The sequence below is a fragment of the Hydractinia symbiolongicarpus genome, chromosome 12 (genome assembly GCF_029227915.1).
Source record: "Hydractinia symbiolongicarpus strain clone_291-10 chromosome 12, HSymV2.1, whole genome shotgun sequence".
Classification (NCBI taxonomy): domain Eukaryota; kingdom Metazoa; phylum Cnidaria; class Hydrozoa; order Anthoathecata; family Hydractiniidae; genus Hydractinia; species Hydractinia symbiolongicarpus.
This window is the reverse complement of record NC_079886.1, coordinates 16,982,672-17,008,273: the sequence shown is the minus strand read 5'-3', so window position 1 is coordinate 17,008,273 and position 25,602 is coordinate 16,982,672. Positions and strand designations below refer to the sequence as shown.

Below are 25,602 nucleotides of genomic sequence, written 5' to 3'. Positions count from 1 at the left end.
TGTTTCACCATGAGATCGTCACCCTTATTGAAAAGCATAACATACCACACTCCATGATCATCAACATTGACCAAACACCCCTAAAATATGTCCCAACTGGTAATTTCACCCTAGCCAAACGTGGTTCAGCGTCCGTAGTCATGGAAGCTGCTAGCGACAAACGATCGATTACTGGAACATTTGGAATAACGTTTACAAATAAGTTTTTGCCTATCCAGCTGATCTACGGGGGAAAGACGGAACAGAGTCTACCTCGCTTCAAGTTTCCAGACGGCTTCAGTTTGAGTGCAAACCCCACTCACTACTCTAACACGACAGAGTCAATCAAAATAATTGAAGAAATCATTTCGCCCTACCTAAAAGAAGAACGAGCAACACTCAAGCTACCTCCTGATCAAAAAGGTTGCTTATCATGGATGTATTTACTGGCCAAATGACGAGCGAAGTCCTCAATAAGATCAAGGAAAACCACATATGTGTCGTCAATGTACCAGCAAATATGACCAAGTTTTATCAACCATTAGATTTAACTGTCAATGGACATGCAAAGCGCTTCTTGAGAAATAAATTCAGCACCTGGTACGCTGATCAAATTTCAAAGCAGCTTAATGATGTGGTCAAAATTGATGAAGTAGATGTTAAGCTGCGTTTAACTACTCTCAAACCCCTACATGCTCAATGGGTTGTCGACTTTTATGATGAGATGACTACCAGCAAAGGAAAAAGTATCATTGAAAGTGGATGGAGAGCAGCGGAAATTACTGATGCGATTCAGCTGGGTAGCAAGAATCTCCCTCCAATCGACCCATTTCAGGAGATCGACCCGTTATGTGAAAGCAGTCCAGTGGAGAACCAGCAGCTTCAATCGGTTTGTGGTTTGACCTTGGAAGAAAAGCAGATTGGATACTCTGAAAGAGCCGACGACGACGAAAATGACGATAGCGGTGAAGACGACGAAGATGAGGATTGTGATTTTGTGTGAGAAAGATCTGCTTTTGACGCTTTTGAAAGCATGGAAGATGAACAATGACACTGTTAGAACAAATATTTTTGTTACTCGTTAATACGAAAGGTTTTCCCTGTAAAACTTGTTTATATATAGTTTATTTTGTGTTTTGAAAAACTTACATTCTCAAATCAGCTGTCATTTATATAACTGCTTTTTGTATAAAAAACACGTTTTTATAAATTAGGTACGTATGAAAAAATCAAAAATGTCTTCGTTCGCAAAAGTTTATTCTCGCGAAATATTTTAAAAATAGGCCATTCGCGAAAATTTTTTCTCGCGAAAAATTTCGAAAGTGTTCATTCGCGAAAATATATTCCCGCGAAAAATCTTAGGAGAGGCTATTCGCGAAAATAAATTCCAAAAATTTCGCGATTTTTTAGCCTCGCGAAAATTTCTTCCGCAAAAATTTCTTCCTTTAAAGTATATTTAATCAAGATGTAAAAAAGGGTCTTCAGGATCCAACTTTATAGATAGAGCCTCAGCCAAATGTGAAAACAACAAAAATATTAAGTTTAAAAATTGCATTTTTTATTGTCTTCCTAAATACCATATATATAGTTTCTATGCATTGGTCCTTCTTGAATAAATTTCGAAAAAACAAAATTTTCGGTCAAAAAAACCTTCGGCAGACACAAATTTCGGACGGAAAATTTTCAAACACAAAAAAATCCGAAAGTTTTTCCGTCCGAATATTTTCGTTCCTTCCTAATATATATCGGAGTTGTCAGTTTAATACGCATTCAAGAAATTCAAGAGATTTTACGCTGAATCCATATGAATTTGCGAAATCTAGTGTAAACGCAATAAGTAAAATTTCTATTTTTATAAACTTCACTTAAGAATTCAAATAAATTTGGTCAAATGTAAACGCAGCTTTATTATAAATAATTCCAAATTTCAAACAATCACCCTAAAAAATGTCATTGCTCTAAACAATTCACAAGGGACAATAATATAATCGAAGTTTAAACTATTTGCTTGGCAAATAGTTGGTCAAATATAAAACAATTTTCATGGTGCGAATTCAAGTCGTAAGTATATAGTTTGTGAGAGATAAAATCCTTGCAACTTTGATTTAAACAGCGGCACTTTGAACGGATATTTTGCAAATTTTAATGTTCTGAATTAAAACACTTTTGACTCATTTTAAAAAACTTTGGAAATAAACAATCCGTGTAATCCCAGGTATACAATAACTAAAAAGGTTTTGGAGAGTTTTTCCCAAGTAGCTAAAACAATGTGTAAGGCGAAGTGCTAAAAGTTAATTGTTTATAAAAAAGGGTGTTTTTGTATATCAGTGAAATTAAATGAAAGTGAAGAAAGCTGTTCCGTTTTTAAACTATTACGTTTTCATTTTATTTCGGATACTTGCTTTAAATCCGTACAAGTGCTCAAGTGTAAACACAGTATTATTGTACGAGCAAACCAGTGTGTGAATAATGTGTTTACTTATTAACAATGCCGAAGTGAGCGCAGCCTGTCAAACGAACACAGTGAAGCAGAAACTCTCACATAGCCGTGAAACAAACAAATTTTTGCATCATGTTTTCCAAAACATTAGAGTTGTATTAACAAATAAGATTTAAAAAGCATGTGTTTTAAATGGATAATAATATTTCTGGAAGCAGTATTTCTTTCAGCAAATCTAGTACAATCTGAGAATGTTGTGGAATCATTAAAAGCAAACATGGTTTCATCTTACACTACAGGTAATACATACCTGTTTATATTTCATATCGAAAACTTTGAGGTGTATGGGTAATATCTAGCCTTTCTTTCTCCATGCCAAAATGCTATGATTCATGCTTATAAAGTTACTCAGATTAAAGTCCTTAGGAAACGCTCATCCGATAAAGCTATATTCCGCAAATTATGTTCACATTGCATATTGCTATGGTCACATTACAAGAACGATGCACACAACGGATCCAGCTATATGTTTAATTTTATTTTTATGCTTTGGGAATATTCGATTTAGATTTAGATATACTTACTGACGTCATCCCCCTAATAATATTGAGTAAGATGGTAATTTAATGTTAACCCATGCTTAACGCAATCTGTGCTTAAAGAAGAATATATACAAGGCTGAATTCAATAACCAGGTATTCTTACTGGCTCCGGACTTGTTGTCTGTATTTTGCAAACTGCATGACTCAAAATTAAAGTGGTTTCTGGATAGCAAAGTGGAATCTTTCTGAAGTAATCCATCGGGGAATTCGGTGACTTTTGGCGTAATTTCGCCAATAGTCATCAAGAATTAACAATAACAACATGCAGAACGAACGTGAAATGAAAATCATGCAAGATTTGATGTTTTATCAACAAATTTTAGAAATCTATAAAACGTATTCCTGTTGAACGGACAGCATGCGATATATTTGAAAAAGTTAACAACACTTTCAGTCGTCTTTCTTGAAACAACTTCTAAAACTTATGAATGTTCCTTTTCCGAAGATACATTTTTAGTTAAAGTTAAAAAATTAATTTAGTTAAAAAATGTTTTTAAAATACCGGTGCCCCTATCCGCTCCTAATAGAATGGGTGCCAGTTTAATTTTGGCGTAATACATAGCTACAGTTGAACGACAATAGAGTCTTCGAAAATAAAAACTACCAATTTTTCATTTACATTCGTAACAAATAATTTTTTTTAAATTATTTTGAGTCTACTTAGTCCATTTTTCGCTTTTTTTGGGTATAACAACTTTAATTTTCGGCGTGTTATGTACTTGTGCGCAAATTAAAATTGTTGTGAGGCTGAGAACATACTATACTGAGTCTCAATCGACTTTTTAAGCTTAGCAAAATTTACAAATGGGAAAATGATCGCATTTAAAAAAAAAATAGTAATAATAATAATAACAATAATAAAAAAAATTTCAGCAAAAAAATAGTAGTCTCATCTTCAGTGTTGTATTGTAAGATCAAAAGATAAAAATTTACAAAGGAATAAATTCGAGTAAATATAAATAATTTTTCATTATAAATTGTTTGGAGAATTTTAATCAAAGGGCAGACCAAAAATAAAATAGTCAGCAAACAAGAAATCTACTTACATAAACATTATTTTCCAGCATAAGTTTTCATAACCGTAATAAAAGTGTTAGCTAGCTGCCTAACTGCATTTAGCATAAGAATTGTGTTGCAGCCAAACTGCATTTGCCTACTTTCACTTTTTAGCCAGATGTAGCTAAGGAGGTAGCTAGATAGACACAACTTTATCATAAATAAATAATATTGGCTAGGACAGAAATCTTTTATAATAAACTAAATAGTAATAACAAAGCTAGCTAGCTAGCTGGCTGTAGAATGGTCCTTAAAAATCTTCGTTCCTAGCCAAAAATCCTAACACTGGTGCGTTTAAGATTTATACATGGCTAAAAAACGTGATAATATATTTATTTTAAGATGTAAAAAGATACAAAAAACAAATATTACAAAAATAAAAAGCTTTTTTAGGAGACAAAAATATCAAACAGATCAACAAACCTAACACTACTGACCACAACCACTTTCAAAATTAAAATTGCCTTTATGATATTTCTTCGTTGGCATGTCCAGGCCGCGAAAATGTTGGATTGTTTTTTTAAAGAATCAGGCGTTTTGATTGGTATACAACGTGTGTTCAAAACAAAGTTAGTTTAAACTGTCCTATTTGTTTTCTGTGGCTCCTGAGCAGAATCGGCGATTGAGATCACGGGGGTAATTATTATTGAAAATCGCGTATTAAATGATGCATTTATTTCAATCACTTAATTTATTCTTCTAATTAGAGGTTAATAAAGTAATTAAATTTTTTAAGGAAGTAAATTTATTTATAGAATTTATTTATCAATAATAAGATTTTCGATTAAACAACCACCTGGTTTCTAAAAATTCGCGGAAAGATCAAAGGAATATCGGTAACCCCTTTGAACGGACAGACGTAATATTGGTATTATTAAAGAGACTGTAACCATGAATAGCAGCTGACACATCTATTCTATGAATTGATTAAATTTGAAAGGTTAAATTTATTTCCTTTTGCCGTTTTTGCCACTTTTCTTTTTAGAAGGTTCAAAGCAACAGACAGATCCAATCTTTAACGGCGATCAAATGCTAATCAATTCATTGCAAGGTCAGTAGTAGAATTTTTTCCTAACTATTCTTTCAACTATCCATACGTAAAACTTGTTTTGTGTTAGAACCAGTATTTCTGTCATTGCTTGCTTGCGAAAAACAAAAATGGCTATTTTTCCGGTATGTGTGTAATTTACAGAATCGAACATATAGATATATCTAGAATTTTTATCTTCTCCAGCCTTGGTCATGTTTTCATCCAGAATGAGTCTTGCTGAAATATTTCTTTGTAATATACTTTTCGAAAAAAAGTATTGAACCAGCGAGCAAAGTGCGCTGGTCTGTTCATTGCGCAAAATGCGTTTGCCGGATTTTTAAAGTGTGCGCGGGATATAAGGAATGTGAGCATTTTAACCGGTTCATAATCACTTTAAGTTTTTGTACATTTTTTGGTAAATACAAAGTCTGTTACTTGACATTTTAGTCTCTTACGCCTTATCCCTGCGATTCAGACAGGGATTAGGCGCTGGTAATACAATGATATTTCCTGCCCTCCCCTTGTAAAAGTCAGTGTGGTAATGATCGTGGTTAAAAATTTAGAAAAGATTTTATCCACTCTTCTTATAGATCCGAAATATTTTCGACCTTCCTGACAAAACCACAAAAAAGTTAAAAGTGTTAAACAATAGATCATAAACTACATCTTGCCAGATTGAAACGTGTCCGTAGTATTAGTTACTTCCTCTAAGCAGATTAAATTTTGACCATTTTCCGATTCTTGGCAATATGGACTGAAATACATTGTATTTAAGTTTACTTTTGCTTACAATCTTATAGTAGCGGAACCTGCAACATTAGGCACGAATATGTCAACAAACGACTTGAGATATATAGAAGGAAACATATGGTATGCACAAGAAATACCAGATGGACTACCAAAAGAGTCATGCATGGTTATAAGGCTATTTGAAAGCGACGACAAAAGAAATTGGGTATCAAAAGAAATTATATACGATCCTTTGAAAACTACCAACATTGTATACTCTCTAAAAATCGCCCAAGATGTTGAGATATCCTTGGATAGGTTTCGCGAGTTCAAGATCTCTGCCTTGCTTAATGTTGGCTGGTGTTCGGAAAACACAACAAATCAAGACGGGGTGGTAAAGAAAACTGATTATTCAACGCCCGGCTTTTATACTCTTGGTTCTGTTGACTTTACAGGAGGATCGAAAGGAATATTTAAGGGGCCTGATATATTCATAAAAAGAGGTAAATAAAAAAAGACTTTAAAAATAGCAGTTGAGTAGAATAAGTATGAAAAAATTGTAAAGTTCATGCCTTGCTATTTTTTAGTTTCACAGAAGGATGAAGTTGAAGAATCAAATAAAAGTGAGGTTCATTATTGTTACTATTATCCCGATTCGTTGGTTATGTCCTCCCTTGTTTGCCATTCTTTTTAAGCGGTGGAATTTCTCTGGTAAATATTAATGTTGGCGAAGATTGTGAATTAAGCTGAGCAAAGTTTGATGTTTTTTAAATTAAAACCTTTGGGAACATTTAATTGCAGGCATATTTTATACCACATAAAATTCACAAGCGTAAACTTAATCGCAAATTAATGAAAACGAGGGCGGAATTTTAAAGCTCGTGACCACAAGCAATTGAGAAAGCCGTTTCTTTGTAAGTCACACGCATCCTGAATTTGTAAAAGTTCAATTATCAGTGTTCACAAGCGGAATTCGGATCAAGGCCAAAGCCAACATGTGCTATTTCCCGGGTTTTTGGATCTTCCGGGTCGTATAGCGCATTGTTCTAAAATGCAAGCATTTTCAAAGTGCAGCTAACGCATTTTTCGAAGATGTTTACTTGGCCTACATCTCTACCAAAGTAAAATGTTGCAGCCTACCAGCGCAGAGTACTGACCAAGTGATTCTGTTTGGTCATCTCGAGAAATGGCCAAAAACCGGCTTTTTCCACAAATATTATTTTCAGGGTTGTAGGTTCTTTAAGAAAAACGTGTTGTCTAAGTAATTGTTTATATTTTGAAAACATGTTATACATTGCTTTGTATTGAATATTTGCCTTTTTCCTTATTTATTTAACTGTTTGTTATATTTAACAATTTTGATTAAAGAATTATTATTTTTAACAATTATTTCAAGTAAGTGTCCTTATCTTTGATTCTTATCTTATCAAAAAAGTATGTCGGGGAGTGACAAAAGCAGCAATTTAGCATTTTGAAAGGTTAGTACTGTTCGCCGATAAAATGTTCGTACTATGTCACGAAATTTGTCCACTTCTTATCAGAATTTATCGTCAAAAAGTAAAGAATTAGCTGTTCTATGAGAATGTTCTTTTACATTGTACATTATTTTTTCTTCTTACGAAAACAGATCAGTCGAAAACTGGAATTCGAACTACTGAAGAAGGACAAGCGGCATCTGATAACTCATCCATACATGTTGCTCAAAATGCGAACAAAAAAACGACTGAACAAAAAAATCAAATATTTGGTAGAATAACATATCCTAAAGTTTTTCCTGAATTGCTGCCAACAGGATCTTGTTTAGTTGTGAATCTTTTCGATACAAATGTAAAACCAGCTAGAATGATCACTCAAGAACTGATAAAAGAACCAGTACCAACAGTAAACACTGAATACAAACTAAATCTACCCATGACAGAAGATATAACAAACTTGAAATTATTTAAACTTTCCGCTCTTGTCACTCTCGGTTGGTGTGCAGAAAAACAAGCTATCTCAGAAGATCCTTCCAAAACGGCTAAACCACAAGACTATTTCTCAATTCCAGTTGAGCTTGGAACAAGCCAAAATGTCGAACAAGATTTCCGTGGACCAGATATCCAATTAAAACAAGGTATGCCTTAAAGAATACAGTTACTTATATTTTTACCTAAAAACACGAGAATAAACTCCGGTAATAAACTGTTCATAGGTTTAACAGAGGAAATAGATTCTGCTTAAATAAAACGTTAAGTATTACCGCGGTTTTGTGCAAATCTACAAAAATCCAGTACCAGCTGAAAAAAAGGCGCGAAACAATTTCAATAGCTTATTCATGAAATTTTTACAAAAAGTGGAAAATAACGCCATTTTGGTAAATAACTATTATGGTTTTATCAACTCAATAAAAATGGCATGTACATACCAGTATCTTTTGTTTAATTGCATTCTTTTTTCTTCTATCTTTTAACTTTATTTAGAGTCAATTTTTTTGTCAGTAGAAATGAAATAACAGTGTTTTAAACATGACCCTTTGTAGCCATGGTAAGTATACAACGTTAAATAAATGAAATAAAATAAAATCAATACGGTGCATAGGTAGCATTCTTTCCGGATCGTAATAATTTATTTTTACGCTTCTAAAACTTGGAAAAATTTACTACTACTTTAAGGAACAGTATCTCAAACCTACAACGTTAAAAGAGATCAAGTTTAGGTGAATCAAAAGCTCTTTAAAAGATCTGATGATTCGGTCTTATCAACATATTACTTTCTCACTTGTTATTAATACTTTGAAATTTTGTAGTTACGTCAACAAACAATCTTCAAGCAGAAAATAACATGAAAAGCGAAGAAGCCAAACAAAATATGAACTCAGCGGATTCTTCTCAAGTAAGCTCGCCAAAACAAGTAAATAAAATTTATGGCAAAATAAATTACCCTCCGGGCTATCCTGATCAATTACCTAAACGTTCTTGTTGATAAAATCAATCTCGCCATAACTTTTTACACTCATAATAATTTTTGAAACTCGATTGAATGTTTTAGTTATGATTAGGTAGTTACGCACTGATTAGGGAGGTTGGTGCTTAGTTCACATAGTTAGTGCCGTAAATCTTCGCCCCTTTCCTTGATTAACTTGATGTAAAGAAATAATATAGAATGGCTTTAACCCATTTCTACCTGAAATACCTCACTAAGATAATCTCACAATTAAGAAAGTGCATAGTTTTGCAGACTCTTATGTGCAGAATCATAACACAACATAAGTTTTCTCGTGAGAGATGACCTAAAAGAACCAAATAAGATGACAATATTTGGTTTCTAAAGCTACAACGCTATACTTTATCGGTAGAAAAGGTTTACAAAAAGTTGAAGTCGGCAAATAATCTAGTCACTTTCACATATAGAATATGCTAAAATGAAAGAAAAAGAATAAATTGACTGATTTATATATAGTTTTCATTGTCCTTTTGTTGTTGTTTTCTTGAAAGAAAAATAAGTTTCTAGAATGAATTTTTGATCTGGAAATCAGTCGGCAAAAAGTACCGCGCTGTTAAGGATTGCTGAGCAACTAAATGACGCTTTTATGGCTGTAACAATTGAACTTATTCTGATTTTGTTCGCCAATAGCTGTGCAAAAAAAGATAAGATTATTTTAAAGAAACAAATTGCTTGCGGAAAGAAAGTTATCAAAATTAAGGTTGGCGAGTCAGTGGTTTTAAAACAGCCACCTGATGGTGGCTGTTTTAAGACCACTGACTCGCAAAAACCACTGACTCGCAAAAGCCAGTTTCAAACACCTAATACCTAAGCATTCAAGGGAAATGTTAAACCCACATGGCCCACTTAAGCTTTATTATTCAAATTATCAATTTTACACAATAGGATTTTTATTGCGGAATTTCCAGAATTTTCAAGATTGATTTTACTTCTTTAATTTGTGAGAAAATGATATAAACTTTGTTTCAAATATTTATGTATCTCTATTATAATAGCCGTATTCCGTCTGTCTGTCTCTGCGCGGACCCCCCGCTGAGTTAGAAAATGATGTTACGGAAACACGAATATCAAATGCGATATACTTTTATCCACTTTGTTGCGACGGGTAAATATAAAGGACGGGCGAACCCGTGGATTTTTCCACGGGCAACGACTAGTCTATTATAATATACGCATACGTCTGTCATGCAAAATGGTATCGCAAGTAGCGAGGCTCACGGAAAATGCCAGCTGCCCTGCAGCTTTATTTTGGACCCCGCTAGACCCTGTTTTTTAATGACTTTGTAACCAATCCAAGCTCTTTGTGGCCTCAGCATGCCGACGGAGGAATCATGCTACGTTTGGGCTACACTTATGGAGGCCATTTTGGTTTGGAATTGATCACTTTGGGTTTGTACGTCTCTTTTAGATCTTTTTCTCTTTTAAATACTTTGTATCTATAGGATTATTGGTTTTTTGTTTTTTTTAAAATGTTAAAATAAATATATCATCACGTTTTCTAGCCATGTATACATCTTAAACAAACTAATTTTTAGATTTTGGCTACAAACGTAGATTTCCAGGCAGCATCCTGTTTCTTAATCTAGCTAGCTCTAGATATAGCTAGCCTTATTTATTTCTATTTTTTTGAATTTTTTTATTAAGTTTGATATATTGTCATTTATTTGTACTTGAGATTGTGGCTATGTAGTCAGCTCTTGCCAGCTGACTAAAAAGTGAAAGTAGCTAAATGCAGCTTTGCTATAACAAAATCCTTAATAATTCTTATGCTAAATAAAGTTAGGTAGCTACACCTTTTATTGCTGTTACGAGACCTTACTCCGCAAAATAAAGTTGTTTTTGAATGGATAGGTTAACGACAGGCTGTTTCCTGCATTTTTTTTAAACCGAAGTTGCGAGAAAGTTTTTTTGGAAAATGTTATTACGCCTATATTCATGTGCAACACGGTTTACCTGTACTAAGCGCTCGGCCTGGTGTTAACGATAGCCTGTTTCCTGTGTTATTATTTAAACTGAAGTTGTGATAATGTTTTTTTAAAAAGGGTATTACGCCTATACACATGTGCTCAGCTGGTGTCACGATTAATTTTTAAACTTTCACGGGAACGTATTCGCAAATTAAAATAATATTGACTGATTGTTTTTGTAGGTAATAACGATATGTAAACAGTGTTTTTATTTCATCTAAACTTACAGTGAAGTTATATTTTGAAAAATATGTTACACCTGAAACACTATGACGTTGTGTGTGCTTTACTCGATTTACGACACACCGCATACCTTGAATGTGTGCCACTGGGCGTTCAACGGCAGGTCGCACATTCTCTTAGTTTAATGCCCGCCCATCTGTATTTGCCATAGTGACAAAAGAAATTGTATCCACGCTGTCTCAAACAAATCATAATAGTGGTATCGTCTCTCCGAGTTCTTCAACACAAACAGGTAATAAAACAATACTTTTTATACACAGCGAAACTTGTTCATGAATTACTGTCTCGTTTTTCGCAATTACGTGCCTTCAGCCAGAAGCAATATTTCCAAAGCATGTTAACAGCAAACGCGGACAAACCACTGGGCCGAACAAAATCACATTACCAACCTTACGAAACGGGATAGAGATTCCAAATGCTAGTGATAAATACACACAGAAAAAGCGAATGTTAAGGGTTAACTTCACCAAACGTTATGATCAAAAAATTTCACTGAAAAAGCGCTCTCACCATGCGCATTGTTAACTTTTAGTATTTCTCTAAACCTTTTACCGGTTTGAAATTGAGTAGAAATATTTCAATTATATAGGATATAAAATTTGAAATTTTTTTACTAAAAATCCGCTTTAGCATAATTTTTGCGATCAAAATATTACTCGTGGAAGAAGTTCCTAAGCCCGTTTCAAATATTTTGTGTATCAAACGCCTTGATTACTCCTGTTCAGTAGCACATATTGTGCAGTTCTGAAAACAGATAGATTAGTTTCGATCCTCTCTTTACGTTTTCCTTTAAGTTTTTAATTTTTGGTGCTATTTTTATATAATGCACCTTCATAAAATGTTATTAACAAAATCCTTGCCGATAGCTCCCGCAACTCTTAACCTCTAAAACTAAAACATAACCTTCCTTTTCGTATCATCAGATAATCCAAACGGAAGTGGGGCAGCAGGTGACACTTTACAGGATTCCTCGCGCCCAGCTCAAGTAGAAGGTAGAATTAATTATCCTCAAGTATTCCCAGACCAAATACCGGATGGTTCTTGCATGGTTATCAATGTTTTTGACACGTCCAGCAAACCGTCAAAGTTCGTAACGAAACAAGTTATCGACAACCCGATGAAAGACGCTAGAATCGAGTATTTGCTCAAGCTCCCGAAAGACCAAGACCTGAGCAACGCCGCGCTACAAAAATTAAAGATATCTGCCTATGTTAATGTTGGATGGTGTTCCAAAGATCAAACTAGTTCAGAAGATCCAAAAGATAACACAAAACAGCAAGATTATGCCACCGAAATGCCTTACGCAATTGATCCATCTTTATCTGCCATAACCATGGCTTCCAAGAGAAGTCCGAAAGCAAAGCCAAAAATTCGAATTATACGCGGTCCAGAAATATATCTTGAAAAAGGTAATTCAATTCAACACTCTTGCAATCTAAACAAAGGCCGACTGAAAGGCGGTAAAACCGCCAAAGAATGTGCCTTTCTTTTAACTTTCTGCGACTAAACGATCCAAGGGCACATGAGATAACACGCGTTTATGTTTTACTATAGTTACAAAAGATATGAAGGCCACCTTGTCTCCAACAAATCTTAATTCTGGTAGCGTTTCTCCAACTTCTTCAACGCAGACAGGTAAGAAAACGATATTTTTATACCCAGCTAAAACTTGTAAATAAATTACCATCTGTCGATTAGAGATATTTCAACTTGCCTTTGAAATCGAAAAGAGAACAGGTTCCTGTCCAATCAATTGCCACATCAATTGATAATAGAGCCATAGCGTATGAAAAAATCTTAAACGATGGTGTCCGCCCCATACTGCAACACGTCTCCTGCAGAAACCTTGTAAATTGTAATAACTTCGAGAAAATAGACTGATAAACAAATGGTTAAGAAACAGAATAAATCGCGACAATTTATTGCCCGTTTTGTCACAAAATTTTATTGTTTATTTCATTTAAACGGAAAGATAGAATACCAATTTGTTAATTTCTCGTAAGCAAGTCGAAGAAAATAGAGAACAGTAAACAATAGACAACTGTATCTATAGTCTTGCAAACTTCTTCGTTAAATCTGTTAACGATGAGATAGATTTGAAAATAGATAACTTGTTGTCACGTATCGAAATTTGATTTTTTGTTTTGATTTGTGAAAAAGCGAGCTCTTTTTTTGCAGAATTTTATTTTGAAATTTTTTTACTAAAATTCCGCTTTAGCAGAATTTTTGCGATCAAAATATTACCCGTGGAAGAAGTTCCTAAGCCCATTTGAAATATTTTGTGTATCTAACGCCTTGATTACTCCTGTTCAGTAGCACATATTGGGCAGCTCTGAAAACAGATAAATTTGTTTCGATCCTCTCTTTACGTTTTCCTTTAAGTTTTTTAATTTTTGGTGCTATTTTTATAAAACGCACCTTCATAAAACGTTATTAACAACATCCTTGCCGATAGCACCCGCAACTCTCAACCTCTAAAACTAAAACATAACCTTCCTTTTCGTATCATCAGATAATCCAAACGGAAGTGGGGCAGCAGGTGACACTTCACAGGATTCCTCGCGCCCAGCTCAAATAGAAGGTAGAATTAATTATCCTCAAGTATTCCCAGACCAAATACCGGATGGTTCTTGCATGGTTATCAATGTTTTTGACACGTCCAGCAAACCGTCAAAGTTCGTAACGAAACAAGTTATCGACAACCCGATGAAAGACGCTAGAATCGAGTATTTGCTCAAGCTCCCGAAAGACCAAGACCTGAGCAACGCCGCGCTACAAAAATTAAAGATATCTGCCTATGTTAATGTTGGATGGTGTTCCAAAGATCAAACTAGTTCAGAAGATCCAAAAGATAACACAAAACAGCAAGATTATGCCACCGAAATGCCTTACGCAATTGATCCATCTTTATCTGCCATAACCATGACTTCCAAGAGAAGTCCGAAAGCAAAGCCAAAAATTCGAATTATACGCGGTCCAGAAATATATCTTGAAAAAGGTAATTCAATTCAACGCTCTTGCAATCTAAACCAAAGCCGACAGAAAAGCGGTAAAACCGCCAAAGAATGTGCCTTTCTTTTAACTTTCTGCGACTAAACGATCCAAGGGCACATGAGATAACACGCGTTTATGTTTTACTATAGTTACAAAAGATATGAAGGCCACCTTGTCTCCAACAAATCTTAATTCTGGTAGCGTTTCTCCAACTTCTTCAACGCAGACAGGTAAGAAAACGATACTTTTATACCCAGCTAAAACTTGTAAATGAATTATCGTCTGCCGATTAGAGATATTTCAACTGGTCTTTGAAATCGAAAAGAGAACAGGTTCCTGTCCAATCAATTGCGACATAAATTAATAATAGAGCCATAGCGTATGAAAAAATCTTAAACGATGGTGTCCGCCTTATACTGCAACACGTCTCCTGCAGGAACTTTGTAAAGCGTAATAACTTCGAGAAAAGAGACTGATAAACAAATGGTTAAGAAACAGAATAAATCGCGACATTTTATTGCCCGTTTTGTCACAAAATTTTATTGTTTATTTCATTTAAACGGAAAGATAGAATACCAATTTGTTAATTTCTCGTACGCAAGTCGAAGAAAATAGAGAACAGTAAACAATAGACAACTGTATCTATAGTCTTGCAAACTTCTTCGTTAAATCTGTTAACGATGAGATAGATTTGAAAATAGATAACTTGTTGTCACGTATCGAAATTTGATTTTTTGTTTTGATTTGTGAAAAAGCGAGCTCTTTTTTTGCAGAATTTTATTTTGAAATTTTTTTACTAAAATTCCGCTTTAGCAGAATTTTTGCGATCAAAATATTACCCGTGGAAGAAGTTCCTAAGCCCATTTGAAATATTTTGTGTATCTAACGCCTTGATTACTCCTGTTCAGTAGCACATATTGGGAAGCTCTGAAAACAGATAAATTTGTTTCGATCCTCTCTTTACGTTTTCCTTTAAGTTTTTTAATTTTTGGTGCTATTTTTATAAAACGCACCTTCATAAAACGTTATTAACAACATCCTTGCCGATAGCACCCGCAACTCTCAACCTCTAAAACTAAAACATAACCTTCCTTTTCGTATCATCAGATAATCCAAACGGAAGTGGGGCAGCAGGTGACACTTCACAGGATTCCTCGCGCCCAGCTCAAATAGAAGGTAGAATTAATTATCCTCAAGTATTCCCAGACCAAATACCGGATGGTTCTTGCATGGTTATCAATGTTTTTGACACGTCCAGCAAACCGTCAAAGTTCGTAACGAAACAAGTTATCGACAACCCGATGAAAGACGCTAGAATCGAGTATTTGCTCAAGCTCCCGAAAGACCAAGACCTGAGCAACGCCGCGCTACAAAAATTAAAGATATCTGCCTATGTTAATGTTGGATGGTGTTCCAAAGATCAAACTAGTTCAGAAGATCCAAAAGATAACACAAAACAGCAAGATTATGCCACCGAAATGCCTTACGCAATTGATCCATCTTTATCTGCCATAACCATGACTTCCAAGAGAAGTCCGAAAGCAAAGCCAAAAATTCGAATTATACGCGGTCCAGAAATATATCTTGAAAAAGGTAATTCAATTCAACGCTCTTGCAATCTAAACCAAAGCCGACTGAAAAGCGGTAAAACCGCCAAAGAATGTGCCTTTCTTTTAACTTTCTGCGACTAAACGATCCAAGGGCACATGAGATAACACGCGTTTATGTTTTACTATAGTTACAAAAGATATGAAGGCCACCTTGTCTCCAACAAATCTTAATTCTGGTAGCGTTTCTCCAACTTCTTCAACGCAGACAGGTAAGAAAACGATACTTTTATACCCAGCTAAAACTTGTAAATGAATTATCGTCTGCCGATTAGAGATATTTCAACTGGTCTTTGAAATCGAAAAGAGAACAGGTTCCTGTCCAATCAATTGCCACATAAATTGATAATAGAGCCATAGCGTATGAAAAAATCTTAAACGATGGTGTCCGCCTTATACTGCAACACGTCTCCTGCAGGAACTTTGTAAAGCGTAATAACTTCGAGAAAAGAGACTGATAAACAAATGGTTAAGAAACAGAATAAATCGCGACATTTTATTGCCCGTTTTGTCACAAAATTTTATTGTTTATTTCATTTAAACGGAAAGATAGAATACCAATTTGTTAATTTCTCGTACGCAAGTCGAAGAAAATAGAGAACAGTAAACAATAGACAACTGTATCTATAGTCTTGCAAACTTCTTCGTTAAATCTGTTAACGATGAGATAGATTTGAAAATAGATAACTTGTTGTCACGTATCGAAATTTGATTTTTTGTTTTGATTTGTGAAAAAGCGAGCTCTTTTTTTGCAGAATTTTATTTTGAAATTTTTTTACTAAAATTCCGCTTTAGCAGAATTTTTGCGATCAAAATATTACCCGTGGAAGAAGTTCCTAAGCTCATTTGAAATATTTTGTGTATCTAACGCCTTGATTACTCCTGTTCAGTAGCACATATTGGGAAGCTCTGAAAACAGATAAATTTGTTTCGATCCTCTCTTTACGTTTTCCTTTAAGTTTTTTAATTTTTGGTGCTATTTTTATAAAACGCACCTTCATAAAACGTTATTAACAACATCCTTGCCGATAGCACCCGCAACTCTCAACCTCTAAAACTAAAACATAACCTTCCTTTTCGTATCATCAGATAATCCAAACGGAAGTGGGGCAGCAGGTGACACTTCACAGGATTCCTCGCGCCCAGCTCAAATAGAAGGTAGAATTAATTATCCTCAAGTATTCCCAGACCAAATACCGGATGGTTCTTGCATGGTTATCAATGTTTTTGACACGTCCAGCAAACCGTCAAAGTTCGTAACGAAACAAGTTATCGACAACCCGATGAAAGACGCTAGAATCGAGTATTTGCTCAAGCTCCCGAAAGACCAAGACCTGAGCAACGCCGCGCTACAAAAATTAAAGATATCTGCCTATGTTAATGTTGGATGGTGTTCCAAAGATCAAACTAGTTCAGAAGATCCAAAAGATAACACAAAACAGCAAGATTATGCCACCGAAATGCCTTACGCAATTGATCCATCTTTATCTGCCATAACCATGACTTCCAAGAGAAGTCCGAAAGCAAAGCCAAAAATTCGAATTATACGCGGTCCAGAAATATATCTTGAAAAAGGTAATTCAATTCAACGCTCTTGCAATCTAAACCAAAGCCGACTGAAAAGCGGTAAAACCGCCAAAGAATGTGCCTTTCTTTTAACTTTCTGCGACTAAACGATCCAAGGGCACATGAGATAACACGCGTTTATGTTTTACTATAGTTACAAAAGATATGAAGGCCACCTTGTCTCCAACAAATCTTAATTCTGGTAGCGTTTCTCCAACTTCTTCAACGCAGACAGGTAAGAAAACGATACTTTTATACCCAGCTAAAACTTGTAAATGAATTATCGTCTGCCGATTAGAGATATTTCAACTGGTCTTTGAAATCGAAAAGAGAACAGGTTCCTGTCCAATCAATTGCCACATAAATTGATAATAGAGCCATAGCGTATGAAAAAATCTTAAACGATGGTGTCCGCCTTATACTGCAACACGTCTCCTGCAGGAACTTTGTAAAGCGTAATAACTTCGAGAAAAGAGACTGATAAACAAATGGTTAAGAAACAGAATAAATCGCGACATTTTATTGCCCGTTTTGTCACAAAATTTTATTGTTTATTTCATTTAAACGGAAAGATAGAATACCAATTTGTTAATTTCTCGTACGCAAGTCGAAGAAAATAGAGAACAGTAAACAATAGACAACTGTATCTATAGTCTTGCAAACTTCTTCGTTAAATCTGTTAACGATGAGATAGATTTGAAAATAGATAACTTGTTGTCACGTATCGAAATTTGATTTTTTGTTTTGATTTGTGAAAAAGCGAGCTCTTTTTTTGCAGAATTTTATTTTAAAATTTTTTTACTAAAATTCCGCTTTAGCAGAATTTTTGCGATCAAAATATTACCCGTGGAAGAAGTTCCTAAGCCCATTTGAAATATTTTGTGTATCTAACGCCTTGATTACTCCTGTTCAGTAGCACATATTGGGAAGCTCTGAAAACAGATAAATTTGTTTCGATCCTCTCTTTACGTTTTCCTTTAAGTTTTTTAATTTTTGGTGCTATTTTTATAAAACGCACCTTCATAAAACGTTATTAACAACATCCTTGCCGATAGCACCCGCAACTCTCAACCTCTAAAACTAAAACATAACCTTCCTTTTCGTATCATCAGATAATCCAAACGGAAGTGGGGCAGCAGGTGACACTTCACAGGATTCCTCGCGCCCAGCTCAAATAGAAGGTAGAATTAATTATCCTCAAGTATTCCCAGACCAAATACCGGATGGTTCTTGCATGGTTATCAATGTTTTTGACACGTCCAGCAAACCGTCAAAGTTCGTAACGAAACAAGTTATCGACAACCCGATGAAAGACGCTAGAATCGAGTATTTGCTCAAGCTCCCGAAAGACCAAGACCTGAGCAACGCCGCGCTACAAAAATTAAAGATATCTGCCTATGTTAATGTTGGATGGTGTTCCAAAGATCAAACTAGTTCAGAAGATCCAAAAGATAACACAAAACAGCAAGATTATGCCACCGAAATGCCTTACGCAATTGATCCATCTTTATCTGCCATAACCATGACTTCCAAGAGAAGTCCGAAAGCAAAGCCAAAAATTCGAATTATACGCGGTCCAGAAATATATCTTGAAAAAGGTAATTCAATTCAACGCTCTTGCAATCTAAACCAAAGCCGACTGAAAAGCGGTAAAACCGCCAAAGAATGTGCCTTTCTTTTAACTTTCTGCGACTAAACGATCCAAGGGCACATGAGATAACACGCGTTTATGTTTTACTATAGTTACAAAAGATATGAAGGCCACCTTGTCTCCAACAAATCTTAATTCTGGTAGCGTTTCTCCAACTTCTTCAACGCAGACAGGTAAGAAAACGATACTTTTATACCCAGCTAAAACTTGTAAATGAATTATCGTCTGCCGATTAGAGATATTTCAACTGGTCTTTGAAATCGAAAAGAGAACAGGTTCCTGTCCAATCAATTGCCACATAAATTGATAATAGAGCCATAGCGTATGAAAAAATCTTAAACGATGGTGTCCGCCTTATACTGCAACACGTCTCCTGCAGGAACTTTGTAAAGCGTAATAACTTCGAGAAAAGAGACTGATAAACAAATGGTTAAGAAACAGAATAAATCGCGACATTTTATTGCCCGTTTTGTCACAAAATTTTATTGTTTATTTCATTTAAACGGAAAGATAGAATACCAATTTGTTAATTTCTCGTACGCAAGTCGAAGAAAATAGAGAACAGTAAACAATAGACAACTGTATCTATAGTCTTGCAAACTTCTTCGTTAAATCTGTTAACGATGAGATAGATTTGAAAATAGATAACTTGTTGTCACGTATCGAAATTTGATTTTTTGTTTTGATTTGTGAAAAAGCGAGCTCTTTTTTTGCAGAATTTTATTTTGAAATTTTTTTACTAAAATTCCGCTTTAGCAGAATTTTTGCGATCAAAATATTACCCGTGGAAGAAGTTCCTAAGCTCATTTGAAATATTTTGTGTATCTAACGCCTTGATTACTCCTGTTCAGTAGCACATATTGGGAAGCTCTGAAAACAGATAAATTTGTTTCGATCCTCTCTTTACGTTTTCCTTTAAGTTTTTTAATTTTTGGTGCTATTTTTATAAAACGCACCTTCATAAAACGTTATTAACAACATCCTTGCCGATAGCACCCGCAACTCTCAACCTCTAAAACTAAAACATAACCTTCCTTTTCGTATCATCAGATAATCCAAACGGAAGTGGGGCAGCAGGTGACACTTCAAAGGATTCCTCGCGCCCAGCTCAAATAGAAGGTAGAATTAATTATCCTCAAGTATTCCCAGACCAAATACCGGATGGTTCTTGCATGGTTATCAATGTTTTTGACACGTCCAGCAAACCGTCAAAGTTCGTAACGAAACAAGTTATCGACAACCCGATGAAAGACGCTAGAATCGAGTATTTGCTCAAGCTCCCGAAAGACCAAGACCTGAGCAACGCCGCGCTACAAAAATTAAAGATATCTGCCTATGTTAATGTTGGATGGTGTTCCAAAGATCAAACTAGTTCAGAAGATCCAAAAGATAACACAAAACAGCAAGATTATGCCACCGAAATGCCTTACGCAATTGATCCATCTTTATCTGCCATAACCATGACTTCCAAGAGAAGTCCGAAAGCAAAGCCAAAAATTCGAATTATACGCGGTCCAGAAATATATCTTGAAAAAGGTAATTCAATTCAACGCTCTTGCAATCTAAACCAAAGCCGACTGAAAAGCGGTAAAACCGCCAAAGAATGTGCCTTTCTTTTAACTTTCTGCGACTAAACGATCCAAGGGCACATGAGATAACACGCGTTTATGTTTTACTATAGTTACAAAAGATATGAAGGCCACCTTGTCTCCAACAAATCTTAATTCTGGTAGCGTTTCTCCAACTTCTTCAACGCAGACAGGTAAGAAAACGATACTTTTATACCCAGCTAAAACTTGTAAATGAATTATCGTCTGCCGATTAGAGATATTTCAACTGGTCTTTGAAATCGAAAAGAGAACAGGTTCCTGTCCAATCAATTGCCACATAAATTGATAATAGAGCCATAGCGTATGAAAAAATCTTAAACGATGGTGTCCGCCTTATACTGCAACACGTCTCCTGCAGGAACTTTGTAAAGCGTAATAACTTCGAGAAAAGAGACTGATAAACAAATGGTTAAGAAACAGAATAAATCGCGACATTTTATTGCCCGTTTTGTCACAAAATTTTATTGTTTATTTCATTTAAACGGAAAGATAGAATACCAATTTGTTAATTTCTCGTACGCAAGTCGAAGAAAATAGAGAACAGTAAACAATAGACAACTGTATCTATAGTCTTGCAAACTTCTTCGTTAAATCTGTTAACGATGAGATAGATTTGAAAATAGATAACTTGTTGTCACGTATCGAAATTTGATTTTTTGTTTTGATTTGTGAAAAAGCGAGCTCTTTTTTTGCAGAATTTTATTTTGAAATTTTTTTACTAAAATTCCGCTTTAGCAGAATTTTTGCGATCAAAATATTACCCGTGGAAGAAGTTCCTAAGCTCATTTGAAATATTTTGTGTATCTAACGCCTTGATTACTCCTGTTCAGTAGCACATATTGGGAAGCTCTGAAAACAGATAAATTTGTTTCGATCCTCTCTTTACGTTTTCCTTTAAGTTTTTTAATTTTTGGTGCTATTTTTATAAAACGCACCTTCATAAAACGTTATTAACAACATCCTTGCCGATAGCACCCGCAACTCTCAACCTCTAAAACTAAAACATAACCTTCCTTTTCGTATCATCAGATAATCCAAACGGAAGTGGGGCAGCAGGTGACACTTCACAGGATTCCTCGCGCCCAGCTCAAATAGAAGGTAGAATTAATTATCCTCAAGTATTCCCAGACCAAATACCGGATGGTTCTTGCATGGTTATCAATGTTTTTGACACGTCCAGCAAACCGTCAAAGTTCGTAACGAAACAAGTTATCGACAACCCGATGAAAGACGCTAGAATCGAGTATTTGCTCAAGCTCCCGAAAGACCAAGACCTGAGCAACGCCGCGCTACAAAAATTAAAGATATCTGCCTATGTTAATGTTGGATGGTGTTCCAAAGATCAAACTAGTTCAGAAGATCCAAAAGATAACACAAAACAGCAAGATTATGCCACCGAAATGCCTTACGCAATTGATCCATCTTTATCTGCCATAACCATGACTTCCAAGAGAAGTCCGAAAGCAAAGCCAAAAATTCGAATTATACGCGGTCCAGAAATATATCTTGAAAAAGGTAATTCAATTCAACGCTCTTGCAATCTAAACCAAAGCCGACTGAAAAGCGGTAAAACCGCCAAAGAATGTGCCTTTCTTTTAACTTTCTGCGACTAAACGATCCAAGGGCACATGAGATAACACGCGTTTATGTTTTACTATAGTTACAAAAGATATGAAGGCCACCTTGTCTCCAACAAATCTTAATTCTGGTAGCGTTTCTCCAACTTCTTCAACGCAGACAGGTAAGAAAACGATACTTTTATACCCAGCTAAAACTTGTAAATGAATTATCGTCTGCCGATTAGAGATATTTCAACTGGTCTTTGAAATCGAAAAGAGAACAGGTTCCTGTCCAATCAATTGCCACATAAATTGATAATAGAGCCATAGCGTATGAAAAAATCTTAAACGATGGTGTCCGCCTTATACTGCAACACGTCTCCTGCAGGAACTTTGTAAAGCGTAATAACTTCGAGAAAAGAGACTGATAAACAAATGGTTAAGAAACAGAATAAATCGCGACATTTTATTGCCCGTTTTGTCACAAAATTTTATTGTTTATTTCATTTAAACGGAAAGATAGAATACCAATTTGTTAATTTCTCGTACGCAAGTCGAAGAAAATAGAGAACAGTAAACAATAGACAACTGTATCTATAGTCTTGCAAACTTCTTCGTTAAATCTGTTAACGATGAGATAGATTTGAAAATAGATAACTTGTTGTCACGTATCGAAATTTGATTTTTTGTTTTGATTTGTGAAAAAGCGAGCTCTTTTTTTGCAGAATTTTATTTTGAAATTTTTTTACTAAAATTCCGCTTTAGCAGAATTTTTGCGATCAAAATATTACCCGTGGAAGAAGTTCCTAAGCTCATTTGAAATATTTTGTGTATCTAACGCCTTGATTACTCCTGTTCAGTAGCACATATTGGGAAGCTCTGAAAACAGATAAATTTGTTTCGATCCTCTCTTTACGTTTTCCTTTAAGTTTTTTAATTTTTGGTGCTATTTTTATAAAACGCACCTTCATAAAACGTTATTAACAACATCCTTGCCGATAGCACCCGCAACTCTCAACCTCTAAAACTAAAACATAACCTTCCTTTTCGTATCATCAGATAATCCAAACGGAAGTGGGGCAGCAGGTGACACTTCAAAGGATTCCTCGCGCCCAGCTCAAATAGAAGGTAGAATTAATTATCCTCAAGTATTCCCAGACCAAATACCGGATGGTTCTTGCATGGTTATCAATGTTTTTGACACGTCCAGCAAACCGTCAAAGTTCGTAACGAAACAAGTTATCGACAACCCGATGAAAGACGCTAGAATCGAGTATTTGCTCAAGCTCCCGAAAGACCAAGACCTGAGCAACGCCGCGCTACAAAAATTAAAGATATCTGCCTATGTTAATGTTGGATGGTGTTCCAAAGATCAAACTAGTTCAGAAGATCCAAAAGATAACACAAAACAGCAAGATTATGCCACCGAAATGCCTTACGCAATTGATCCATCTTTATCTGCCATAACCATGACTTCCAAGAGAAGTCCGAAAGCAAAGCCAAAAATTCGAATTATACGCGGTCCAGAAATATATCTTGAAAAAGGTAATTCAATTCAACGCTCTTGCAATCTAAACCAAAGCCGACTGAAAAGCGGTAAAACCGCCAAAGAATGTGCCTTTCTTTTAACTTTCTGCGACTAAACGATCCAAGGGCACATGAGATAACACGCGTTTATGTTTTACTATAGTTACAAAAGATATGAAGGCCACCTTGTCTCCAACAAATCTTAATTCTGGTAGCGTTTCTCCAACTTCTTCAACGCAGACAGGTAAGAAAACGATACTTTTATACCCAGCTAAAACTTGTAAATGAATTATCGTCTGCCGATTAGAGATATTTCAACTGGTCTTTGAAATCGAAAAGAGAACAGGTTCCTGTCCAATCAATTGCCACATAAATTGATAATAGAGCCATAGCGTATGAAAAAATCTTAAACGATGGTGTCCGCCTTATACTGCAACACGTCTCCTGCAGGAACTTTGTAAAGCGTAATAACTTCGAGAAAAGAGACTGATAAACAAATGGTTAAGAAACAGAATAAATCGCGACATTTTATTGCCCGTTTTGTCACAAAATTTTATTGTTTATTTCATTTAAACGGAAAGATAGAATACCAATTTGTTAATTTCTCGTACGCAAGTCGAAGAAAATAGAGAACAGTAAACAATAGACAACTGTATCTATAGTCTTGCAAACTTCTTCGTTAAATCTGTTAACGATGAGATAGATTTGAAAATAGATAACTTGTTGTCACGTATCGAAATTTGATTTTTTGTTTTGATTTGTGAAAAAGCGAGCTCTTTTTTTGCAGAATTTTATTTTGAAATTTTTTTACTAAAATTCCGCTTTAGCAGAATTTTTGCGATCAAAATATTACCCGTGGAAGAAGTTCCTAAGCTCATTTGAAATATTTTGTGTATCTAACGCCTTGATTACTCCTGTTCAGTAGCACATATTGGGAAGCTCTGAAAACAGATAAATTTGTTTCGATCCTCTCTTTACGTTTTCCTTTAAGTTTTTTAATTTTTGGTGCTATTTTTATAAAACGCACCTTCATAAAACGTTATTAACAACATCCTTGCCGATAGCACCCGCAACTCTCAACCTCTAAAACTAAAACATAACCTTCCTTTTCGTATCATCAGATAATCCAAACGGAAGTGGGGCAGCAGGTGACACTTCACAGGATTCCTCGCGCCCAGCTCAAATAGAAGGTAGAATTAATTATCCTCAAGTATTCCCAGACCAAATACCGGATGGTTCTTGCATGGTTATCAATGTTTTTGACACGTCCAGCAAACCGTCAAAGTTCGTAACGAAACAAGTTATCGACAACCCGATGAAAGACGCTAGAATCGAGTATTTGCTCAAGCTCCCGAAAGACCAAGACCTGAGCAACGCCGCGCTACAAAAATTAAAGATATCTGCCTATGTTAATGTTGGATGGTGTTCCAAAGATCAAACTAGTTCAGAAGATCCAAAAGATAACACAAAACAGCAAGATTATGCCACCGAAATGCCTTACGCAATTGATCCATCTTTATCTGCCATAACCATGACTTCCAAGAGAAGTCCGAAAGCAAAGCCAAAAATTCGAATTATACGCGGTCCAGAAATATATCTTGAAAAAGGTAATTCAATTCAACGCTCTTGCAATCTAAACCAAAGCCGACTGAAAAGCGGTAAAACCGCCAAAGAATGTGCCTTTCTTTTAACTTTCTGCGACTAAACGATCCAAGGGCACATGAGATAACACGCGTTTATGTTTTACTATAGTTACAAAAGATATGAAGGCCACCTTGTCTCCAACAAATCTTAATTCTGGTAGCGTTTCTCCAACTTCTTCAACGCAGACAGGTAAGAAAACGATACTTTTATACCCAGCTAAAACTTGTAAATGAATTATCGTCTGCCGATTAGAGATATTTCAACTGGTCTTTGAAATCGAAAAGAGAACAGGTTCCTGTCCAATCAATTGCCACATAAATTGATAATAGAGCCATAGCGTATGAAAAAATCTTAAACGATGGTGTCCGCCTTATACTGCAACACGTCTCCTGCAGGAACTTTGTAAAGCGTAATAA

At 35.4% G+C, this 25,602-nt stretch overlaps 8 protein-coding genes across 8 annotated transcripts; all 8 read left to right on the top strand.

Moving 5' to 3' along the window:
- The first annotated feature begins 13,362 nt into the window (after window positions 1–13,362).
- On the top strand, window positions 13,363–14,353 carry LOC130621766 (uncharacterized). The gene is made up of 2 exons (XM_057437108.1): window positions 13,363–14,026; window positions 14,172–14,353. The coding sequence occupies exons 1-2, from the start codon at window positions 13,663–13,665 to the stop codon at window positions 14,294–14,296; spliced, it is 489 nt and encodes a 162-aa protein (XP_057293091.1). The 5' UTR covers window positions 13,363–13,662; the 3' UTR covers window positions 14,297–14,353.
- Window positions 14,354–14,421: 68 nt separating this feature from the next.
- LOC130621316 (uncharacterized) lies at window positions 14,422–16,015 on the top strand. The gene is made up of 4 exons (XM_057436615.1): window positions 14,422–14,465; window positions 14,671–14,738; window positions 15,130–15,615; window positions 15,761–16,015. The coding sequence occupies exons 1-4, from the start codon at window positions 14,422–14,424 to the stop codon at window positions 15,883–15,885; spliced, it is 723 nt and encodes a 240-aa protein (XP_057292598.1). The 3' UTR covers window positions 15,886–16,015.
- LOC130621315 (uncharacterized) lies at window positions 16,011–17,604 on the top strand. The gene is made up of 4 exons (XM_057436614.1): window positions 16,011–16,054; window positions 16,260–16,327; window positions 16,719–17,204; window positions 17,350–17,604. Exons 1-4 carry the CDS (start codon window positions 16,011–16,013, stop codon window positions 17,472–17,474), a joined length of 723 nt encoding a protein of 240 aa, XP_057292597.1. The 3' UTR covers window positions 17,475–17,604.
- Window positions 17,600–19,193, top strand: LOC130621314 (uncharacterized). Its single transcript, XM_057436613.1, has 4 exons — window positions 17,600–17,643; window positions 17,849–17,916; window positions 18,308–18,793; window positions 18,939–19,193. The coding sequence occupies exons 1-4, from the start codon at window positions 17,600–17,602 to the stop codon at window positions 19,061–19,063; spliced, it is 723 nt and encodes a 240-aa protein (XP_057292596.1). The 3' UTR covers window positions 19,064–19,193.
- LOC130621313 (uncharacterized) lies at window positions 19,189–20,782 on the top strand. Its single transcript, XM_057436612.1, has 4 exons — window positions 19,189–19,232; window positions 19,438–19,505; window positions 19,897–20,382; window positions 20,528–20,782. The coding sequence occupies exons 1-4, from the start codon at window positions 19,189–19,191 to the stop codon at window positions 20,650–20,652; spliced, it is 723 nt and encodes a 240-aa protein (XP_057292595.1). The 3' UTR covers window positions 20,653–20,782.
- Window positions 20,778–22,371, top strand: LOC130621312 (uncharacterized). The gene is made up of 4 exons (XM_057436611.1): window positions 20,778–20,821; window positions 21,027–21,094; window positions 21,486–21,971; window positions 22,117–22,371. Exons 1-4 carry the CDS (start codon window positions 20,778–20,780, stop codon window positions 22,239–22,241), a joined length of 723 nt encoding a protein of 240 aa, XP_057292594.1. The 3' UTR covers window positions 22,242–22,371.
- On the top strand, window positions 22,367–23,960 carry LOC130621311 (uncharacterized). Its single transcript, XM_057436610.1, has 4 exons — window positions 22,367–22,410; window positions 22,616–22,683; window positions 23,075–23,560; window positions 23,706–23,960. The coding sequence occupies exons 1-4, from the start codon at window positions 22,367–22,369 to the stop codon at window positions 23,828–23,830; spliced, it is 723 nt and encodes a 240-aa protein (XP_057292593.1). The 3' UTR covers window positions 23,831–23,960.
- Window positions 23,956–25,549, top strand: LOC130621309 (uncharacterized). Its single transcript, XM_057436609.1, has 4 exons — window positions 23,956–23,999; window positions 24,205–24,272; window positions 24,664–25,149; window positions 25,295–25,549. The coding sequence occupies exons 1-4, from the start codon at window positions 23,956–23,958 to the stop codon at window positions 25,417–25,419; spliced, it is 723 nt and encodes a 240-aa protein (XP_057292592.1). The 3' UTR covers window positions 25,420–25,549.
- Window positions 25,550–25,602: the final 53 nt, after the last annotated feature.

What these genes read in the sequence shown, in the direction of transcription:
- LOC130621314 (XM_057436613.1), top strand. Translation starts at nt 17,600, where the DNA reads ATGGTGTCCGCCTTATACTGCAACACGTCTCCTGCAGGAACTTT. An exon ending in AATAGATAACTTGTTGTCAC is followed by an intron (nt 17,917 to 18,307) that starts GTATCGAAATTT and finishes TCGTATCATCAG; the next exon opens with ATAATCCAAACGGAAGTGGG. An exon ending in AGAAATATATCTTGAAAAAG is followed by an intron (nt 18,794 to 18,938) that starts GTAATTCAATTC and finishes GTTTTACTATAG; the next exon opens with TTACAAAAGATATGAAGGCC.
- LOC130621315 (XM_057436614.1), top strand. Translation starts at nt 16,011, where the DNA reads ATGGTGTCCGCCTTATACTGCAACACGTCTCCTGCAGGAACTTT. An exon ending in ACGTCTCCTGCAGGAACTTT is followed by an intron (nt 16,055 to 16,259) that starts GTAAAGCGTAAT and finishes CTGTATCTATAG; the next exon opens with TCTTGCAAACTTCTTCGTTA. An exon ending in AGAAATATATCTTGAAAAAG is followed by an intron (nt 17,205 to 17,349) that starts GTAATTCAATTC and finishes GTTTTACTATAG; the next exon opens with TTACAAAAGATATGAAGGCC.
- LOC130621766 (XM_057437108.1), top strand. Translation starts at nt 13,663, where the DNA reads ATGGTTATCAATGTTTTTGACACGTCCAGCAAACCGTCAAAGTTCGTA. An exon ending in AGAAATATATCTTGAAAAAG is followed by an intron (nt 14,027 to 14,171) that starts GTAATTCAATTC and finishes GTTTTACTATAG; the next exon opens with TTACAAAAGATATGAAGGCC.
- LOC130621313 (XM_057436612.1), top strand. Translation starts at nt 19,189, where the DNA reads ATGGTGTCCGCCTTATACTGCAACACGTCTCCTGCAGGAACTTT. An exon ending in AATAGATAACTTGTTGTCAC is followed by an intron (nt 19,506 to 19,896) that starts GTATCGAAATTT and finishes TCGTATCATCAG; the next exon opens with ATAATCCAAACGGAAGTGGG. An exon ending in AGAAATATATCTTGAAAAAG is followed by an intron (nt 20,383 to 20,527) that starts GTAATTCAATTC and finishes GTTTTACTATAG; the next exon opens with TTACAAAAGATATGAAGGCC.
- LOC130621312 (XM_057436611.1), top strand. Translation starts at nt 20,778, where the DNA reads ATGGTGTCCGCCTTATACTGCAACACGTCTCCTGCAGGAACTTT. An exon ending in AATAGATAACTTGTTGTCAC is followed by an intron (nt 21,095 to 21,485) that starts GTATCGAAATTT and finishes TCGTATCATCAG; the next exon opens with ATAATCCAAACGGAAGTGGG. An exon ending in AGAAATATATCTTGAAAAAG is followed by an intron (nt 21,972 to 22,116) that starts GTAATTCAATTC and finishes GTTTTACTATAG; the next exon opens with TTACAAAAGATATGAAGGCC.
- LOC130621316 (XM_057436615.1), top strand. Translation starts at nt 14,422, where the DNA reads ATGGTGTCCGCCTTATACTGCAACACGTCTCCTGCAGGAACTTT. An exon ending in ACGTCTCCTGCAGGAACTTT is followed by an intron (nt 14,466 to 14,670) that starts GTAAAGCGTAAT and finishes CTGTATCTATAG; the next exon opens with TCTTGCAAACTTCTTCGTTA. An exon ending in AGAAATATATCTTGAAAAAG is followed by an intron (nt 15,616 to 15,760) that starts GTAATTCAATTC and finishes GTTTTACTATAG; the next exon opens with TTACAAAAGATATGAAGGCC.
- LOC130621309 (XM_057436609.1), top strand. Translation starts at nt 23,956, where the DNA reads ATGGTGTCCGCCTTATACTGCAACACGTCTCCTGCAGGAACTTT. An exon ending in ACGTCTCCTGCAGGAACTTT is followed by an intron (nt 24,000 to 24,204) that starts GTAAAGCGTAAT and finishes CTGTATCTATAG; the next exon opens with TCTTGCAAACTTCTTCGTTA. An exon ending in AGAAATATATCTTGAAAAAG is followed by an intron (nt 25,150 to 25,294) that starts GTAATTCAATTC and finishes GTTTTACTATAG; the next exon opens with TTACAAAAGATATGAAGGCC.
- LOC130621311 (XM_057436610.1), top strand. Translation starts at nt 22,367, where the DNA reads ATGGTGTCCGCCTTATACTGCAACACGTCTCCTGCAGGAACTTT. An exon ending in ACGTCTCCTGCAGGAACTTT is followed by an intron (nt 22,411 to 22,615) that starts GTAAAGCGTAAT and finishes CTGTATCTATAG; the next exon opens with TCTTGCAAACTTCTTCGTTA. An exon ending in AGAAATATATCTTGAAAAAG is followed by an intron (nt 23,561 to 23,705) that starts GTAATTCAATTC and finishes GTTTTACTATAG; the next exon opens with TTACAAAAGATATGAAGGCC.